General features: G+C 46.0%; 1 protein-coding gene and 1 long non-coding RNA gene across 3 annotated transcripts in view; one reads left to right on the top strand and one right to left on the bottom strand.

The window, feature by feature from the left end:
* The window catches only part of TNIP3 (TNFAIP3 interacting protein 3), a 57389-nt gene extending 41285 nt beyond the window's left edge, over window positions 1-16104 (top strand). The window contains exons 7-14 of one of the 2 annotated variants that reach the window (XM_036233444.1): window positions 903-1031; window positions 3661-3777; window positions 5083-5208; window positions 6002-6052; window positions 6880-6987; window positions 9840-9900; window positions 10062-10130; window positions 15529-16104. In XM_036233444.1, the coding sequence (XP_036089337.1) occupies window positions 903-1031; window positions 3661-3777; window positions 5083-5208; window positions 6002-6052; window positions 6880-6987; window positions 9840-9900; window positions 10062-10130; window positions 15529-15560 (693 nt within the window). In that variant the 3' untranslated portion in view covers window positions 15561-16104. The remainder of the gene's footprint in view (window positions 1-902; window positions 1032-3660; window positions 3778-5082; window positions 5209-6001; window positions 6053-6879; window positions 6988-9839; window positions 9901-10061; window positions 10131-15528) is intronic. The other variant, XM_036233443.1, reaches the window with a different exon arrangement.
* LOC118612407 overlaps window positions 1-21033 on the bottom strand; it is a 90225-nt gene that overhangs the window by 43371 nt on the left and 25821 nt on the right. The window lies entirely within an intron of this gene.

Genomic DNA, 21033 nt, shown 5'->3' with positions numbered 1-21033 from the left:
CGCCGGAGCAGGCATTTGTTACGGTAGACGACCTACAGCGACAGGCCAGCATCACCCACGCCCACAGTGCGCCTCGGGGGTCCCTCCTGGTGGCGCACGTCCTGTGGGCTTGGGCGAGCGCGCAGTGACCTGCACCTGTCATCATGGTGCCGCAGAGAACAGCTTCGCTGCCCTAATATATACCTGAATTCTGGAACAGTCATCTTACGAGGTTCCAAAACTCAATCCCAGTAAGAGTCCAATTCACTCCAAAGTGTACTACCCAGAATATGAAATTAAGAGGCAGTAGATGTTGTCTGAATCCAGAGCCTATTGGTACCTAAGTAACTAACCTTACTTGTCATTTAAAAGCCTGGACTCCTTGAAGGTGACCTGAAACATGGTGTGTGACGGCAGCTAGACTAGTTGATCTCTGCCTTCGACGGAGAACAGTCACAACAGTACAGCACTGAGTAACTGTTTGCGGCTGATCTGCCTCAAGTTTATCCTCTGCTCCCTCCCTCCCGTCCAGAGTGGCATAGGATTGGGCTTGGGGATAGTATTTTTGTCGCAATGATGCTTTTCTCTTTTTAATACTTTTGATTATTTTACTGAGTCGCTCATCCATCACCTAGTAACAATACATGAGAACTGGTTTATTCGGCAGACCCATCTGACGCTCATGAAAGTGAGGATTGGAAATCTCGATATCTTTTTCTGAGTCACAAAACTTAGTTGCATGAGGGAGAAAAGGAAGATTTCTTCCATGCTAACCCTGCCCTCCCCCAGAGGAAACAGTGCTCGAATGCGTGTTGACGAAAACCCGGCAGTCCTGTTTTGCTGTTACTGCGGAAGTATGCCAACGCGATCGTGACGCCTGAATTGTACTGATCTTGATTTTGTTTTCTCGCTCTTTACTTCAGAAGGAAAAGGAAAGCCTCAATGAAGAATTATACGAGTTGAAGAAAGAGAATAAGCTTTTAAAGGAAACAAATGCTCTTGTGAACAGAAAGAAGGAACATTACGAATGTGAAATAAAACGCCTCAATAAGGTACCTGGCTGGGTCACCTGGGGAGGTCCTGTGCGCGGCCTGGCGGAGACTCCTGGCGCGGCGCTCGCTGCCAGGGGCTCCGGCCGCGGCCCGCACACGGGCCTCTCTGTGATTTTATGAATCCCTCCTATCCGCACTGCTCGGCCCTGCTTGGCTAGGAAGCTTTTGGGAATTCATGTCTCTGCAAAGCAGCACGATGAAAAAGAGAAATAAGAAGAAACCGTAGAAGACAGTAAGCAGAGTTTCAGCTCGAAGAGCCCCGGAGAGCGGGTGCTCATGAACAAGAGCCTGCTTTCTCGGTCAGCCACAGGGGTTCCCTGAGGGACAGGCTGCTCTTCACCATCGTCACTCGGGGGGCTGGGCGTGGTGCCGACCGGATGGGACGTGTGCGCATGTGCGTGCGCGTGTGCGTGTGTGTGTGCGTGTGTGTTTTGTGGAGTAACAGCTTCATTTTCCGGGGGAAAGGATCAGGGAAGAATCAAATCCTTTGCTGTTGACTTTCCCAAGAGCTGCGTCGTATGGGGACCATAAGAATCCTTGTGGCGCAGGATTAAGTTGAGACACGCATCTCTCGAGCTAGAGGTTTCTTGGCCTAAGTCACAGAAATTATCTTCTAAAGAAGAGTAGGTATTGACTGGCCTTGAAAATGTGGTCACTGCTTGTATTTTAGACTGTGTACTACGTTGTACTTAACCAGTGTCCAGAGGTGTCATTTCAAGGTCCCCAGAGGGTTAGTATGTGCCCCCCATAGTTGACAGAGTGCTTGACAAATGTAGCATCGGCTTAATAATTAACATATGGTTTTCATGAGTTCACACAACTGTGTGTACTCAATTTAACTTATTTGCTTTGAAAGCAATCCCCGAGGGCACTGTTTTCGGTCAAGTTCTTGAAGGGTGGCCAGATGTCTCACCACGGCAGAGCATTTACCTGGGCCAGTCAGCCAGCGCCACCCTGGGGCAGACGGGGTTTGTCTGGAGTCTCGGCCCTGTCACATGACTGGGTCTGCTGAGGATATCTATACTGATAGCAAAGAACTATTCTAGAATGGGTTACGGGTGTTTGTTCAAGGAAGCTGGAAAACCCCAAGGTGGAATCGATGTCTATTAGACTCTCCTTTCATTTGTGACCTATCTGCAAAATTTCTAGAAGCCTGAATAACATGAAAGGTGGACCAGGAAATTCAAATATAAGACCCACAAAAACGGTCTATTCCTGAGTAGGACATGGAAGCAGCATATTTGATTGTCTCAACTCACTGGGCTCACTCTACCCTAGATACGCTACTGCTATGAGCACATTTTTTGAAATCAGAACTATTACAGCATTTCCTAGAACTATGTAGCTTAGCAACAAATTTTGACAAAAACATAAATTAGTAAATGACTTTTGTTGTTTCTCGAAATACTTCTTGGAGGAAGAAAAGAGTTCTGTTTCTCTTACAACTTCCTGAAAAATGATACAACAGGCTAGACTGCATTCGTAGACTGAGACATTCCATTAGGAAACTCCTGGTCTGTCTGCACATGGTCAAGACCGTAAGTTAGTTTTTCTTTTCCGGCCCTTGTGACCACATGGCACAGTGATGCAGGGAAGTTACTAACGGTATCACTGAAGCAACATCACTGAAGCTACTGAAGACACACAGAGGCAGTAAGCTCTTCTGGCGCTCTGAAGTGAACCTTGCTATTTGTACAGGGGACTCGTATGATCATAAGCAGGTAGTCATGCTGCGCATGGGCTCTGAGACCACACCAGGATGACATGTTCTGTCACCATCTGTGAACTCATCATGAACCAAAGGTCTTCAGAACAGAGGCAGTGTCCTATAGGTGACCTGACCGAGCAGAGCGTATGTAAGAGTAGCATGGGCTGGTAGGTAAGGGCGGCAACTTTGCTGGCAAACCCAAGTGTCTCTGACTCCGCCCCCCCTCCCCCTCCTCCTCCCACAAGGAAAACAGCAGGCTGTAGTGGGTGCCAGGGACGCCAAGCCCTCCCTCCACGCTGTATGGGTGACAGGTGTCTTACTGGAGAACGGCATTTTGACTAGGCCAGGGCATGGCATGCTGAGGAGGACAGGGCAGAAGAGTAGCACAACAGATCTTGGGGACATAATTACGCAGCAGAATAGACTCAAAATGTCATCCAGAAACCAGCAGCATAAGCTCTTGAGCAATGCGGATTCTCAGACCCTACCCCCAGATCTCCTGGTCCAGGAGCCCAGGGATGGGCCTGTCTGCTACGTCTCCCGGTGATTCTGATGCGAGAATTACAGGTAGAATATGTACTTGCAGCACAGAATCTAGAGTAAGAGAGAATCTAGAGAAATCTAGAGAAAGGGCATAGACAGTCTTCCTCTCGTGGTTGGCTGGGGTGGGGGTGGGGCTCCAACACGGACGCCCTGAATGAGGGCTGCTGTTAAATGAGAGGTGAATAACATAAGCATCGCCATGGAGAAAAGACAGATTCTGGGGAAAAACGTATATATGCTAGAGAATCAGGAAGAAGAAAGTCATTCAGTCATGCAAGCGGCCTTGGAAAGGAAATCCGGCCTTGCAGGGACACTTGAGACGGCCGTGATTCACAGGCCGCACCTCTCAGGTCAACAGTGGGCTCGTTTTCAACACAGGCTCTTTGGGATGCCTTGGCCATCAAGAGTTCACTTCCCGAGGGCCGTCTGGGCAAAGCCGAAGAAGAGTGCAGTCACGAGGAGCTGAGAACAGAAATGGAAGTTCTCAAACACCAGGTGAGAGGCTGAAAGGGGCGCGATCCTGGGGAGAGCGTCCCACCCGCTGAACACGCATGCGCCTTGGGACGGTTTTGGAAGTCTCGCTTTTCAAAATGTGTCAAAGGTTTTTGCATTTAGTTCCGTGTGACTCGTCTAATTTTAAAGCGTGATGAGAGAATGATCAGCTAGTCCAACTCACGCTTCATGAAAGAGGGAACGGGGTTTCAGAAGGGTTCGATGGCTTGCCCAAGATCGCACAGGCATGAGAGGGGCACACCGAGATCTTTTTGGTGAGATTCTATCAGCACCGGGTGTGACGAGTCTCAGGGAGACATGACTTATTCTGCAAAGCCTGTTAACCCAGTCTGGCCCTTCTCGGAAAACGGCAGCAGCCGGGCTGTTGTTCTGTAGCTTCCGGCCGCCAGTCCTTGAACGATGAGGGTGGCTTTAAAGGGAGTACTCTGCGCTGGAACCTGGTGTCAACAGACAAACCTCTAGCTACGAGGTTCCAGCATCAGCCATAATTTAAATCGTGGTCTCGAAGGAATTTCTTTGCTTCATTCCCTAAGCTTCGTTTATTTTCATAGCCCACACACTAGTCTCCAAGCCACTAGTCAACACAATGCCAATTTAAAACGACAGTAATTAAGTGTTTTTCTTTCTGGTTTGACTACTTTTCTGAAATATTTGAAGTATCTCTGGAGAGGTGTTCCACTAAATAGTAGTTTCTTTTTTATGATATACCTCCCACCCCTGCCCCCCACTAAATTCCTAGGGCAACGACCTGTGAAAACCTTTTAACAATCATGCTTTGCTTCTCCACATACCTGAACCTTTCATTTCTATGCTATGTTCGACTTATAATTTATGTTTTGGAAACATTGGCATGTCTACGTTTAGTAACTTTACTTAACGGCTGTTGTCAGTAAACTGTCTCTTAGAACTCCAAGCAGTATTCATACATCAAAGCTTTATGTTGGGGATGGATAACTTGCTCCAAAACAGTGACACTTAATACGAGGGGTGAGGGGTCATCGAATAATGGGTGAGGGGAATTTTTTCAAAATATCTACATTATTATTTTACTTCTGAATTCCTGATACACGCTCAGGGAAGAAAGGGTTGAGAAATGCCATTCTAAACAAAGGGAAAGACACAGTTCTAGTCCTATGTATCAGCTGGAGCCCCGTCACAAAGCACTTGTCATGAAAAGGGGACAGGAATGCCTCCGATGAGACAAGCCTAGAGAACGCATCCTCTGAATCATTTCAATGGCGTAAGAGCAGAGGAAGCTAACCGTAACAGCAAATCAATATTTCCTAGGTGCAGATATATGAAGAAGACTTCAAAAGGGAGCGATCAGACAGAGAAAGACTCAACCAAGAGAAAGAGGAGCTACAGCAAATTAACCAGACTTCTCAATCCCAGTTGAATAAGCTGAAATCGAAGGTATAAATCAAAATGAAATACTCTTTGCCAGCATGAGTGCATTTTATTTTATTTTCTCATTTAAGAAAAAAAATTCAAGATTTTTTTGTCTTCTTAATGTTAACTGACATGGGATTTTTTTTTTTTTTTTTTGAGAGGTTAGCACCTGGGATGAAATCATTCTTAAACAATCTCGTAAAGAGTTGAAAATGACTGGAGATTTCTTTTCACTTACGTATATTAAGGAATTACCCAAGAAATTGGATTCCAAAGTCTTTCATAAAGTCTAATTCTTTTGATCTTTTTCTCATAATATTTATCTTGGTAGAACAGGAGCTGAACTGCCTAGTACTCCAATTCGAATTTGAAATTCTCTAGTGCGGTGAAGTTGTTTCTAAATTCCTGTTATTTTCTCTGAAGGACTATGTTGGAATGTTCTGTCTTCCAAAAACACACATATTTCTAAATGTCATTTACATATCTAGTGAAGCCAAGAGTTTTGTTCAATGGGTCCACTGATTAGATGTAACTCTCAAGGAAGCCAGACAATGATAGCCAGTTTATTGAAACGGACTGTGGCCTCAAACGAACTGGAATCCCAATTTAAGACTATCCAACTCTCCAAACTTGTTTGGGAAATTGAAGATAGAACCAACGCATGTCTGGAAAATCCAAGACTTTTTCCTGGAGCTATTGCTGTCAGTGCTTCGGACCCTGGGCTTCTGACCAAGTTACTGACAGCCAGTCAAGAACAGCTTTAGAACTAACCACTTGAACCCTTTGTGATAAGCAAATGCCTTTGTTCTGTCTGTAGATAAAAGCTTGCCAGATGGAGAAAGAAAAACTGGAAAAGCAATTAAAACAGGTATGTTGATGCTTGCCTAAGTTCACCAAGCCCTCTTACAATTTCATTCCCAAGGACAGCAGTTCAAGGCCGCAGTTAAAGGCATGGTCGAGATCTGCTACGGATCCTAGAACAGCATGCTATTCATCAGCAACTAAAGCATCAATGAATAGGTAGTGTTTAGGAACCAGCAAGGACTCTCAACCCCAACGCACATGGAAAACTGTCCTGCAGAGCACGTGACCAGCAGCACAAGCCTCGGTGTGTGTTTACACGAACGGAGATTTCTTCACAGACCCATAAACACCTGGGAAATACATGTTTTTGGGGTTTCTTATAATTGCTTACCCAACTGATGGTGGAAAACTACACCTCTGTTTGCCTCTTTAGAGAAATAGCACATCTTCCAAGGCACTGCCTCATTCTAACCCATCGGTTCCCTAGCAACCATGAGGCATGACCATTATTTCCATTCTGGACTTCAGTTACACCATAATGGTCTCTGGCTGCAATGTCAGAAAACTTACTTTATGGCTCAATTGCTGGTACTTAAATGAGGCCCCTTTGTGAAGATAACTCTGTATACCTTTCAAATCTTTCTAATCTCTTCACAATGGAAGCATAATTACGGTGTCACTTTAAGGCAAATATGGCCTGTGATCTCATCCGTATCAGTCCAGGGTCCACACTGACATGCTTACGCTTTTGAGTTAGGATTATGCTAGATTTAGGCTAAACCTTAAGATTTGAACCAAACCCGGTGGTTGTTTAAAGCAAGTGTCAGCGTGACTCCCCACCCCCACCCCGCTGCACCCAGCCCTGGTGAATGACAACCCTGTTCTCCTCAGATGCATCTCCCAACCTGCAGCTGCGGCCTGGACTTCCACCTGTGGGATGCGGGAGTGCCCGGAGTGCCCACCCGCCCCGGGGCCGTGCGGGATCTGCGGAAGTTCCCAGTGAGTACGAGGGCTCACTCCAGCAAGTCAGTGCCTGCTGAGCGTTGTTTCCGTCAAACGCTGTCTGTCTCTGGAATTCTGGCACATAGCATTGTCTAGAGAAAGAGCCTCTATTTTATCTCGTCCTCTGATTCGCAGTTACAGTGGTCAATGCCCATACCGTCTTTGTGATACGGTAGCCACAGGACCCACGGATGTGAATATTAACAAAAGGATCAAATTGAGCTGTAATTCCTTGAACAAACATACATTTTACATGGGTCATTTTTAATGACGTCTCTGAGTCTCTCAAAAGGACATTTTAATGTATAACGAAAAGCAAAGTGGATAAAGCAGAAACAGCGTGGGTGACGTCTTTTTCGGTTGTAAACTTACATCGAACTACTGCGGATGTCACTACATCTGTGCAAAATAGTTTCTGACGTTTTCCAGTCGAAAGGATATCCTTAAAGAGTCCAAGGAAAAGTGACCCGCTTAAGCTGCTCCCCATGGCCGTGTCCACCCGGGCTAATGAGATACACAGTAGAGCGATTATTTGTGAGTGGAGCTGATGTGGACGGTCCCCCTGGGCAGGTCAGGGCCAGGGCGCCCTCCCCCTCCTCCTCTGAAGCAGTCCCGGCCCCTCCCACGGTCCGGACCCTGGTCCCTGCCCTCTCTTCTGCCCACATACATGGAATCTTTACATAGGGATTATGCGTTTTTCTGTGTTTTAGGTTTGCTCAGAAAACTCCCCCCCCCTTCAGTTTTTAACTGTGTTTCTAATTGTGTGAAGAATCTGAGATTTTAAATGGATTTTCCCGGGAGAGCACCGAAAGAGAGCATGATGCTCTTGGCCGCTGAAACTGCCGTATGTTTGTGTTTGAATGTGCCTCAGAGCCTTTTCCCAAGGGAGGAGACAGACTTTCTGGGTGGCAGAAGTATGTCGGAATTTAATGAGCTTCTCTTATTTGACCCTGGCATGTGACACAGCACACTGCTGAGAATTTGGTTCTTTTCGTGGTTGGCAATTGCTCCTTCTGTCTGCTCTGCTTTTCTTTCTTTTCTTTTTCTCTCTTTTTTTCTTTTCTTTTTTCTTTTCTTTTCTTTTCTTTTCTTTTCTTTTCTTTTCTTTTCTTTTCTCTTCCTTCCTTCCTTCCTTCCTTCCTTCCTTCCTTCCTTCCTTCCTTTACTTTTTCTTTTTCTTTTTCTTTTTCTTTTACTTGTTTGCTTACATTCTTTACAGTCTTTACAGAAACATTTCTGGGACTCTCTGAACACAGCTATCATTCATTCATTCATTCATTCATTTTTTACAGAATGTAGGATTAAATTAATATTGTGGGAAATATAAATAGAAATTTACTTAGAAGTTAGCTCTTACAGGTTGGAGAATTGAAGAAATAGTCTTGTGATAGGTTAACTATAAAACCAATGAGTATTCAAGTTTATTTAGAAGTAAAAATAACTATTTTCTTCAAATCTTCACTTGTGTAGGAAGGTAGAAATTCACCTACTATGACAGCTCATCGAACTTTCCCTATCAATTATAAGAGGTAGGGCTGTCCAGACCATGTGAAATTATCACCAAATAAAGGTCTATATGTGAAAAAAGATTCCAAGTCATATAGAATGGTCTACATTTTCAAGCAGTATTCAATAAAACAAAATCTTGGTATAATAGTAGAATTTACAAAAACTCCCAGAATTAAGAGTATTTCATTCTTATTTATAGGTCTGAATTACAGCACATGCAATAATAGTGTTTGTAAAATTACAGTATGGTCACCTTTTTTTGGCAACTCTCCTGGAATATAAAACTGAGGCTCACGTCACTTATCCTACACGTTATCTGAGACATCTAAAAATAAGCAAGGAGGTAAAAAACAGAGATGATCTCATTTCCTGTTTCAGCTTCTGTGTACACCAAGAGGAGGCAGGGGCCTAGGTGTCTGGGGGTAGAGCGGGGTCAGGCTGCACTAAATGCAGCATTTCTCAGCATCTGGTCATATAATTGAACTTTAGGCTACTTTCAGTGGTTTGGCAGCCCTGAAAATGCTCCCTACTGACTCATTGTTAGAGAAATTCTCCCTGAGTTATTTTCAGGAGGTAACTTGAGTATAAGAATGAAAGGTCTACAATCTCTGTGCCTGGGGGAGAAGCAGGAGGCCGGGGTGAGCTTGTGGAGCAGGAAGCCAGAGCAACCTCATGGGCAGGTAAAGCCGAAATTGTTCTGTTACGTACAAAAATGCTGGCCTAGGAACTGAACTTGAAATTCAGGTCTGTAGCTTCTGATTTACTCTATGCACTTTGTTTGACACATTCCCTGATGTTCAATCTAGTTGTTCTTGGCCGGTGTAAACCTAGGAGAAAATCCCAGGAGAAATGCCCATGTCACCCTCTGGCCTCCTGGCCTCTCTAGTCCTGAGCCTCTGGAGCCACGGCCCCACCCCACGGCTTAGAGTTCTTCCTCGAACCACCACAAAACATCAGGCTTCTCATCCTTCTCTTGTCTTCCCATTGCCTCCTGCGTGACGGTTTTAAAAAGAGTATTTGTCGATAGTAAATGCCTTTGTTTTATTCATGGACTATAGTAAGTTTTTTAAAAGCGTTTGTTTATAGACTTCTGCAGATATACAAAACACATCTGTTTCAAAAATAGAAAATATGCCACAGCCTCAAAGTAGTGGAAATTCGGCCAAACGCAGAGTGGATCGAGGAGGGGGTGGGGAGATGGTCACGGAGCCAAGGGTGGCCAGTGCGGGGCAGGACGGACTCCGCGTGGCCTGCGTCACAGAGGCCACGCAGCACGACGTCAGCTCGCGCGCCGCTGTTCGGTCCGCACTGCCGTAACCACGCTTCTCTGTCCCACACAGCCAGACCATCAGTGGTGCACCCCTGACCAGCTTCCGCCAGATGTGCAGCACACGGCCGATGGTAAGACCACAGCTGTCCTGGGCGCTCTTTTGTGTTTATGTTTCCGTGGGATCTTTGGGGGATGTTTACTCAGCATACATTCATTCATGCTCCGGGACGACCTACAGGAAAGCTGTGTTGCATACACAACCCTAATTTGTCGCACCTGCTGCTCTCCTTAGGAAAAAAACTTTGCGAAGGCAGAAATGCACGAGTCTCATCCTGGCTCCTGTCCCTACTCCAGTCTCAGAGTGAGCATCCCTTCTGGGCCTGGAAATGAGAACTTTAAGCGGAGCTGTCTCATCACACCAACGGCCAGGCTCTGTGGTTCTGCAGAGGCCAGAGGCACATCCACGATTCCAGGCTGAGTTAACACACAGATGTTTTGAATGTCACTGGCAGACAGACAGAGGGGACTAAAGTCTCAGAGCTTGTTCCCTAATGGCTGAGTGTCAGACTCCAAGTTCAGGGTCGCCCACAACACCCACCTCCGAGTGTGCCGGGAAAACTGAAACGCCACCCATAGAGTGCTCGCCGCCAAGGGCGCTCTTGTCTTATCTTCTTTTCCTCTGCTTTTCCATTCTCCTCCTCCTCGGGAATCGGCTGTCCTTCCCACCGGTAGCTTCTGTGGTCTCGATCGGGCTGTGAGTGCCATCCCACTTCTCACATATCATCACAAGTCCGCGCTATGTGGCACATGTTTAAAATCTCGTTTGGCACACAAGCTGTGACTCTGAGTTGTTAAATTCCAGAGGTTTGGACCTACCTAGAAAAGCCAGAGATGAGCCATGTTCCAGCTTCAGGCCCTACTTGAAATCTGATCTCACTTAGTTCAGATGTGAGGTGGCAGAACTCGAGTTTGCAGTGCAGGGAGCCCGGGGACACCACGTGTCGTCAGGCAGGCTGTGAGCCTCACAAGTCCAAGGACTCTTCATGGTCGTCTATGTACGTGGAGCCTCTGAAGCTTGCGCAGTGCACAACATGGACAGCTGTGCACGGCTACGCTGGGCACGGCAAAGGCCACGGCTCACGGGAGCATCGCAGAGAAGGAAGGTCAGGAGTGAGGAGGCTATGATAAAGTGTCCAGGCAGTACCAGAGAGCTGCAGGATTTCCTTCCTTTCTTTTTTTTTCTTCTACTATATAACCATTAGTTTTTGGTTCCAGCCATAATGGAGAGCTTTTATTAGAAAGGCACACTGTTAACCATAACGATTGTTGCATAGTGTCTGTGACTGTGAAAGCCATTGTTGCATAATAGCTGAGTTACCACCCAATTATAATCTTCCATTTTATATTGGTCTGGAATGAATATTAAAGATACTTTCTCCTAGTGTTGGAGTTTAACCACTAGAAAATACAATTACGCAGAAGAAAATTCAGCAATATCATAGGGCCATCTATGTATCACTATTGGATTCTTCCTGGACCAATGTTACAGAAGCCATGAAATTACATAAAATAGAAATGAATTGATATTACCATCAGAAACTAAATAAAATATGCAAAAATAGAATTTTAAAGTTAGTGTATGAGACCTGATTTTTGTCTATTTGGGAAGAAATATAATGAGCTTTGTGATGTATAAACATGCTGTGCAACAGTGTTTACAAATGTAAAATTAAAATAAAAAATGAGCCTCTATTATGTACTCACCTAAGTATTTTTAAAACATTTTAATCTTTGTACCAATGCTATGAAGTAGGTTTCACGCTTAGACCATTTACGAATGAGAAACCGAGCAACCTAGCCTGCAGTTAGGGACAGGGGTCCTGGGAGGAAGTTCCAGGTGTGTAGGGCTCCAGAAACCTGTGCGTTGAAGCACGTCCCATAGGGCCCTAGGAAACCTTACCTTCTTCTAGATTAATGTTTTCTAAAATGAGAGCTGTAAAAATGAGGATGGGGCTTTAACTTAGATAACTACGTGGCTAGTACATCCTCAGCAATCTCTTCTTCCTGTGCATAGCAGATGTACTCTGTGCGACTCATGTGGTGTTGGATAATCCCACAGGGCAAGGACCAGCGCTATGTAAAACGGAGTCTGTGATGCATGCACTGTGAGCTAGTCTGGTAGGAACTGACCCGGCGGGCTCGTGCCACTTGAAACCTGCTCATTTCCTCCCAGCACAGCCCAGCAGCATCAGGGACGAACAAATGTGGCCAGGGGAACCCCCTAGATAAATCCCTTTCTCAAAAGCTACCACTTGGGTCTCCCACTGGTCCTCTCTAGCTTCCCCAGCTGGCGTTATTCCGAAGCTCAGGCCGGGTTGTAAGAATTGGCATAAGCTCGGAACTCAGCCTTGTCACAAGCATCTCATGTGCCATTATTTAATTCCAGGAGTGATTCTTGGTTTTGTTTTTTTATTTGGGCCATTTAATCAAAAGGCTCCTTTTAGTTTTTAAGTCTGACCCAATTGCTCAGATTCTTAAAAATAATTTCGTGGTATTGTTAAGCAAATATGAGTTTAGAAATCTTTTATTACATAGATATTTTTGTTATAATAGTACTCACTGTTCTATTATATGACTAATATATTTATCCCCCCTATTCAAGAATATACCACTGGTCAAAATGCCCTGTATTTTGGGCTACAAATACCAAAATTCAAGCAATAGAAGAAAATATGAGGGGAAAAATTAGACTCGATCTCTGATAATCTACAGATATTATTTCTTAAAACTGCTATAACTTGTATTCATATAAGTACTTAAAATACTTTACTTATATTTAAAATAGTTTTTTTCAGAAATGTGAATATTTAAATTAATTAGCATGTGTACTTTACAGGTTGTCCTAGTTCTCAGTTTTTATTAATTTTCTATGACTGCTGACGAATTTGCTTATCTAACCCAATATATGTACCCATTACATATGTATCCTAGTATCTTCCCCTTATAATTGTTACACTTTACGACAATTTAACCTGAAGTAGTGGCTCTGATAGCTATGCATGAAGTGTTGGTAGGGCAGTAGCCTTGTGATTTTTAAAAGGCACAGAGGGCGAAAGGTGATTAAATTTCTATGACGTCACCAGACCCCTCTTTCACATTCCTGAAGCCTGGGGCAAGAGCGAAGGGAGAGCTGCATAGCATGTGTGTAAATATTTAAACATTATGAGTCAGGTTTAGATGCTGTTCACGTACCGTCTGTCCCGCTATTCATATATAGAGCTGGAAAGCCCGAATGCATTTAGAATGCTCAGGGCCCTACGGTTCTGTGCCAGGGCGCGGTGGGACAGGACAGGAAGACCTGCGCCATGGCCTGTCCCCCCTCTCCCCATCTTCTACCACGAGGGGTCTGTGGATTTGAGGATCCCAATTTCATCCACATACCCCTCACCACCCCACAATCGGCGCCCCGTGGCCTGGGGCTGAGGATGACGCGAGGCCTGGGAGCAGGTCCAAGGTCACTTGGGCAGAGAATTTTGGGGTCTGTGTGTGGTACCCAGATCTTATCCTAGAGGAAGGGAGGCCACACTCCGAGGGGAGGTATGGCTGGAGGACAGCCATAGCGCGGCCCTCTTGTGAGCGGGGTCCCAGAGAAGGGCTCCCTGGCCGGGGACTAGGTCCCTGGGCATTGAGCACCACCGTGGGCAGCCTTCAGGTCAACCATCCACAGCTTTTCTCCCGGTTACTGTGCGGGGTTATTTCAGAGTGCCGTGGGGACACATTGAGAATCAGCCCTTCTTTCGAAAATTAAAGATTTAAATTAAGATTTTCAAGGGATTTGAGCCTTATTTGATTTTCTCTCTGCATAGCATGAAATGATGGTATTTCTATACACTGAAGTCTACAGAGGTTAATGAGTTACAGCTTCTGTTTAGAAACATGTGATTTTACAAAGAACATTTCAATTTAATTTTATCTGTTATCAGAATGGAATGCAAAATGAATTCCATGTTTCTAAAACAATTATGGTATAGTAGGGCTGCTATAACCTTGAAAACATGTTGTTTGTTTCTTCCTTTCTTACTATTTTGCTTGCCAGTCACTTCCATGCCTTCCAAATTTTTCACATGATGCAGAGTTGAACTTTGTCTAATGAGCTGCAGCTCAAATCTTACATATCTGGAAGGCATGGCATGTAGGCATGTGAGATTGTACTGTGATCAAACATAATTATTTCTTTACACTTTAAAGATCAAAGCCCAACTATTATAACTGACCTCTGCTAATGTACAATAATAACTAATTAACTGAATACTGACTGAATTCATCTCCTAGGGCTGCCACACAAAGGACCACAAACTGGGGGGTTTAACGCAGGAGAACTTATTCTCCCAGAGCTCTAGAGGGTAGGAGCCCAACGTGGAGGTGCTGGCAGGGCCGCGCTTACTCCGGAGCCTGTAGGAGGCGCCCTTCCGCGCCCCCGCCAGCCTCCGGTAGCCCCGGGTGCTCCTCAGCTAAAATAAAGTATAAAAGTATATTTTAAATGTCCATGGATATATAAAAATATAGGTGGTAAATATATTCCTATTCAAATGTGGATTTTATAAGCAAATTCTAAACATTCTAATTGACAAATGCTAAAGCCAATACTAAGTATTCTCATTAACAACTATATTTGTAGATATATGTATGTATTCTATGTGTGCCTAGTCTAGACCACTTTCGAGAGAAAAATGCATAAAATAAGTCCAGGCAAGTCGTAATTCCACCAGGTACGTAGAGTTGCAGTAATTCTCTTCAATGGAAAATAAAAGCCTATGGGGAAGAAAAGCAGGGACGTGCCGCATCTCGCGCCCCAGCTGGGAAGGACATCTACTCGCGCACGTCTCCACACGGCTCGTGCCTACGCGGCCACGTTCCAGGAGGCCGGTGGGCTCCTGTAGGGGGCAGGGTCACCTCGACCCTGGGCCACCACTCTGCTGGTGGCTGCCCCACCCCTCCGAGGGCCCATGGGATTTCAGAGTCATGTGGTCCTTGACCAATGGTACGTTATACTACTGGGTCCCAACTTATGTTCTGAGCATGTGATGTATGTTTTTAATGGAATGGCCATAGTTCTCAGAAGCACATATTTGAGGCCTGGGAAAGTTAATATCTCCCTGTTACCAAATGTTTGTTCAGCATGTCCTTGAAATACCAAGTGCAAGGCAGCAAGGGTAAGAGATTCTAGGCTGTCATCATGAATCAGGAAAACACCTCCTTTCTTGGCATCTGTCTGATTTTCTTCCTGTTGCCATGAGGAGGCTCCTTTGATTTTGTCTTCTTGTGGAACACATGCATGGCACTCCATCCTGCTCCTCCTAGCCCAGGACAAGTTTTCACCTCGGTCCTCACAGCACACTGACAAGTCATAAGAACCGAGCTCTCTTCTCCGTGTTTGACGGTCGCGTACCCAGTACCGTATTTAAAAGTAGCTTATGTGGCAATGTGCCTTCCGGTAGGGTGCGTAGTGACCTAGCAGCACCGCACGCGACTCGCTGGCACAGCGAGCGCCCGGGCCCCGCACGCCAGCCCGGAGGAGGGGTACACGATGAGCGCGAGGCCGCAGGGGTGCGCGGCGGGGCTGTCCCGCGTGCACCCGCGCAGGGCTCGCGGAGACAGTGCTTCCGTTTCTACCGGCTGACGAGTCTATGTTCCCCCGAAGCCAAAAGAGGGGAATTTCTGACTTTTAATCTGAAACATTTCCCTGCTGTTTTCCATAGGTTTCTCCACGGAAGACACAGTCGATCAGTAGAGGCGGCGGAGGCGCTGCGGGAAGCGGGGGGCCAGGCGGCGCCCTCGTTTTCCCTTGGGGGCTTGTGTCAGCCCCGCCTGCTCGCCATGGCCCCCCCGCTGTGTGACGCTTCCCCTCGGTGCGGACGGAGGAGGCCTGTGGCCGCGGAGACCCCGAAGACCCCGATCGAGTCTGCGGGGCCGGGATGGCACCGCCGAGCGCGCTGCCGGGGGCCTGGAAACGGGACTGGGCGACGCGTCACGAGCCCGCTCCGGAACTCGGGGCGCACGGCCGGGCGACCCCCGGGTTCCGGCAGCTCCCCTGTGGGCGCAGCGACACCGCGCGGAGACTTAAGTTACACTCCGTGGGGGAAGGGCCTATGCTCTAAACGTTTAACCTCGCTCCCGGTTTCCATAGGGGCCTAGTTCTTCAGCCGGTTTAACGCGACTCTCTGGGCATCACTGCTGGCCGCGGTGACCCTGGAGAGAGGGTTGAGGAGGTGTGTACACGGCCCCAAACGAAAGGAGCGGCTCGATCTGAATAAAACGATACACTGGAAACTGTTTCTTAAAGCGATCATTCCTTTAAGATGATGAGAAATCGTGAACCTATTTCATTTCTAGGTCGACTAGGTTATGAGCGACAGGGTCCTAAGGTGATGGTGACAGCTCGGCTGTGTTCACGTGGACCTACGGAAGAAGTTCAGACACCTATGGTTTGCAGCGAAATCTGTGCTTTTCCTCCTGTGGACTTGGGTAGTTATTTATGAAGAGCATAACTGTGACTTCTCAAGCCAGTTAAAATGGAAAACAAATGTATCCGAATTTTATTGCGGTTAGGACATACAGTGGCATGACAGATGTCTAAAGATTGAGCAGACCTAAAAGTGTGAAGTTCATCCGGTTAATGAGGGCTCTGCTGGGAGCAGCTGGAGGCCTCTCTGAGAGGGGTGTGACCCATGGGTGTCGGCGCTTCTAGAAACACCTAAAGGAAACCAGGAGCTTCAGCCGAAGCTGCAGCCACATAAAACCATCCAGACACACCACCGAGACTGTCTAGCTCCAACATCCAGAAGTCACGCTGTATAATTCGGGATTGATCTTCCCCACCCCCAACTTCTAGAAACGCTTGAAGCCTTATGTAAAGGGAAGAAGAAAGAGCCTTAGAAAGTTAAATAGTTTCATCTTCAGTCTTCGGCTACTTGAACACAACTCTTGTAAAAGAATTATCCTTCTTTTACACAAATTTTCTAAAGCTTGATTTTTGCTACTGCTTATTAAAGAGGCAAATCATTCTTGGCCAATACTTCAGTATAAATGAATCAGAAAAATAAGAGAATTAACAAATCAGTTGCACTGAAACATTTTGGCATTTAAAATTTTTCCATTTTCTCAGATTAGTACAGAAGTCATTGTAATACCAAGTTCTCGTGGGGGATTACGTTTGCTGACCGAGGTGTGCCCTCCGGGACACAAACTGAACACATACACAAGTGCTCCTTGACAGGCTCACTGCTGGCCGATCCAACAGCACTTAAGACATCCTAAGATCCTTAACCATCCTAAGATCACCGAAGTCATCCCATTGCTAACTAGCACGTTGGCGAACACTGGCAAGACGGGGAGGATGCTGATGTAATGGGAGGAAATCCAGTGTAAGTGAGCCCGCACTTATGTGAACTCCCAGCGGCTGACGACAAATGTGAGCAGAGGCCCCTCGCTCAGAGCAGGACTGCCACATCTGTACAACCCTGGCCCGCGGGTCCCCCCCGTCTCCCTCCCTGCACCACTTGGTGGGGTCTTCTCTGTCTCGGCTCATTATAAGGGTCATAGCCATCACTTGCTTCATTATCACATACAGTTTGTGGAAATTCCACTTTATTCCAACCAATATCAGAAGGAAGGACAAAAGTTAGGAGGCTTATGACATACCGTTTTGGTAAACTAAACTCAAAACTTAGGGCTTCCCAGTGTGCTTACTTTATTACCAGAATCTACCTGCTGGGAAGCCCCATGTTACTGCCCAGTTCTCCTGAGTCTGCTGTTGACTGGTGGGAGGGTGGGAGGGTGGACTGGCGATTCCTCTGGAACCGCCTCAGGATGATGGCCACGCCAGCGGACCCCAGACACACACACACACACACAGCGGGCAAGAACCACACCCCGCCCCTGACGCCTCTGCAGGCGGGAGAGCTGGCTACTACGCTGCCAAGCAAAATTCATGAGGCATGTTTCCTTCTTGGTTCCCAAACGCCCACAGTCTCTCGGTATTCTTTAGGAAAGTTCACTTTCCCACTGGGCCCAGGTTCATCCACGGTGCCCTGCTGTCGCCTAAGCTACGGACAGCCGTGCGATCCAAAGCAGGCCGCGTGGGAAGCGTCTGCTGGAGTCTGAGCTTCAAGCCGGCAGAGCCCTGGGAGGCAGAGGGTGCTACCAGGGCCCTTCACCTTGATGAATTGCGTATTTTGGTTGTTATTATTTGTCAGTGTTGTTTATTAGAAATTCCTTTTGTTTGCATAAAAATGTGCAGTGGTGGGCTCTGCCTACTCCGTGTGTTGTCTAAGGAACCGGCATCTATTCCGGCATCTGCGGAGGGAGCCCTGAGGCCAGGGGCTGGGGAGCCCGTCTTAGAGCCCAGCACAGGCCTTGGTCTTTCAACATCTCCACGAGCATTGTCTGCCTCATGCAGATCACAGGAGGCTACCAGTCAAAATGTGGCGATTTAAGTTGAGCAAATTTATTATAACATTCAACTGTTCTGGTAAAATTTTAAAGATTTTTTTCAATAATCAGCGAAATCTAGAACCATTTTCCCCCAAAGGACAACTACCCTTTATTTTTATATTATTCCTAGTTTGATAAAGTTCTAACAGTATGACAGAAATTCATATTTCCCATAAAACATTAAAGGTTAATCTTAATATGCAGATTAATTACTAAGAATTTACAAAGTTAAAATAGGTTTTTTTAAATACCAGGAAGAGGTAGGTTCAAATTAAATTAGGTCTCGTTTAAATTGGATTTTTCTCCCCTTGCATTAGTGTTTGCGCAGTTTTGCCAGTGTTTGGCCTGTGTGTTTGTTCCGCCTACGGACACTGAGACGTGAGGACGTACGTTTTGCAGGGACAGTCATTCTGCGAACAGGTGTGGGCCCTCCAAGACGGCAGGGCTGGAAGAACAGAAGCAATGGCTCTGCGTATTTAATGGTATTCTCGAGCCGCCAAGTCAACAGACCCTGGAGCCTCCCTAGACCTAAAACGCTAGCTCTGGGCAACGATAAGGTTTCATGCGGTCCAAGCCTCCGGGCGAAGGCCCGAAGCACGCCCCTCCGGCAGTGCGGCAGCGGCCAAACAGCGCCCTTCTGAGCCGGGCTCGGTTATTTGCTGCAGGAACGCCCCCTTACGTGTTTCCACTTCTCATTTTTGCCAGGCTCATTGTTAAGTAATCATCTGGGATTCTGAAGTGGTCTGTCTATAGGTCAGGCCACATCTAAGTCCCACTGCTTTCTGAAAAAACAAAGTAATACACAAAGGTTTGTATTAAAAAAAAAATCTGGAGAGCTAACAGGCTGCAAGTCAAGTAATAAAGAGACGCATCTACGGTCTTACAGCAAAGCTACTCTTCGAGCTTATAAATTTGGCCTAACTTTGAGTATCCTTCATCATATGGATTAGATGTATTTCAGAATGTGGACTCTGTTATTCAAAAAAAAGCCAATGTGGGCAATTTGTTGTCAAACATGATAAAAACTGCATATTACTAACCAAACACTCCAAGAGAACTGAATTTGAAAACTTCCAGAGACTGGCCATCAGGCCTACCAGATGTGGTTCACGGTCGGCTGAGACAGTGCAGAGGCTTCTCACCTGGGAGATTTTTACTCTAGCGCTGCTCCCAAGGTTGTGGCACTGTTCACATTCCCCAAACTCTGTGCTGACATGTTTGTGACTCCCCGAGTTCAGTATTTCTCCTACTTTTGACTGGGTGCATATCACACAGAGGAGGATCCTGTGGTGAACCAAGATGCAAAGAACGGGGAACAGGAGTCTGGAACTCGGTCTTCCCCAAACCTTTTCTGAGCCTAGACCCTGAGCTGCAACATTTCCTCACCTTTCATGCTAGGGAGATGAGCCAGACCCAGTGCTGGAAGTTTCCCACGGAAGAACCTCTAATGGCAAGACAAAAACGAATGTGTTTGGAAGGCAGACACTTTGGAAGATTTCCATGATAAAAAATGCAGGCCAATTTTGCCAATATATGTTGGTTTTCAGATATAAATATTGAACGAAATTGAAGCGTCAGAAAGATGTGCTATTCTGTGATCACTTATTCTCCAGACACACCTATTTCCCCAGGAATAAGCCTGCTGTAGTCTGAAAACTTAACAATACAGTATTCTAAAATCCTAAGGATTTGATATTAGGCTGCAATATCATATGTCATCAGTAGGTGCCGCCACTTTACATAATTTACTAGAATGTGACAATTTCTTAGTTCAACATCCATAAACTAATTAGTACATTTTAAAGTTAGTGTCATTAATGTAGAAGATGCATTAAAAACTAGCTCTATTTAAAACTGGGATATTTTCCACTAGGAGTCCAGAACGAGTTAAATTCTTAGAGGAATGCTGTAAAAAAAGTCTACATAAAACAGTGCAACTGGAGGGGGGCGGGGGGGGGGCAGGTAATGGACGCACCCTTTGTAAAGACATCCATTATTTCCCTGGAGTTTGTGATCCTAGACTTGCTATTAGGGTAAATGGTGCCTATTAAGCCTTGCTAAATTTCAAAATAATAAGATGTGATTGTTTCCAAATATATGAATTCTCTCTTAAAGAAAAAGATGGCAAAGCGCTGTGGTAGAGAACGCATGGGCCCTGGAGTCGGGCAGAACTGAGTGTGGCCATGCTCCTCCTCTGAGTGCTTGGACGATCCTAAATAATTGCCTCGACCTCTATTTGTGTGTGTGTCCAGCCAGAGTCCATACCTCTTCACGGCAAGGCTCACACTTCAAACAGTTTCTGGATGATTACTGATGCATACCAATAACCCGTCACAAAGTTCATATTAAAAAAATAGTAGTTATTAGCAGTAGTCATGTTTCAGCAAAGCTGCAGAAACTACATTGTCACCAAGGCAAAAATATGGTAGCATGGAACATTATCAATAGTTGTAATATTAATTTTAACTTATTCTAATGTACTATGAATCTAACATTTAAGAGACAAATATATTTCCATATCAAATCGAATTCCACATTACTTTTCTATTCTCTAGCTGGAAACTGAAAATGTACTTGGATTAGCGAATCTGGGGGTAAAGCTTGAGGGTAGAAAAAACGACTCATTCCAAGCGCCGGAAGCAGTGGCCCTGAAGCAGTGGTACTCTGCTCTGTAGGCGCCCCTGCGCCAGCCCCCCCCCCCCGCCCCACCCCGCTGGGCCATCCAGCGCCCTCTGTGGGCCACCGTCCAGGGGCCGAAGGAGCCAAGAAAC

Source organism: Rousettus aegyptiacus, unplaced genomic scaffold (assembly GCF_014176215.1).
Source record: "Rousettus aegyptiacus isolate mRouAeg1 unplaced genomic scaffold, mRouAeg1.p scaffold_m13_p_16, whole genome shotgun sequence".
Taxonomy (NCBI): Eukaryota; Metazoa; Chordata; class Mammalia; order Chiroptera; family Pteropodidae; genus Rousettus; species Rousettus aegyptiacus.
The sequence above is the reverse complement of the archived record's forward strand: the minus strand, read 5'-3'. Positions and strand labels throughout refer to the sequence as shown.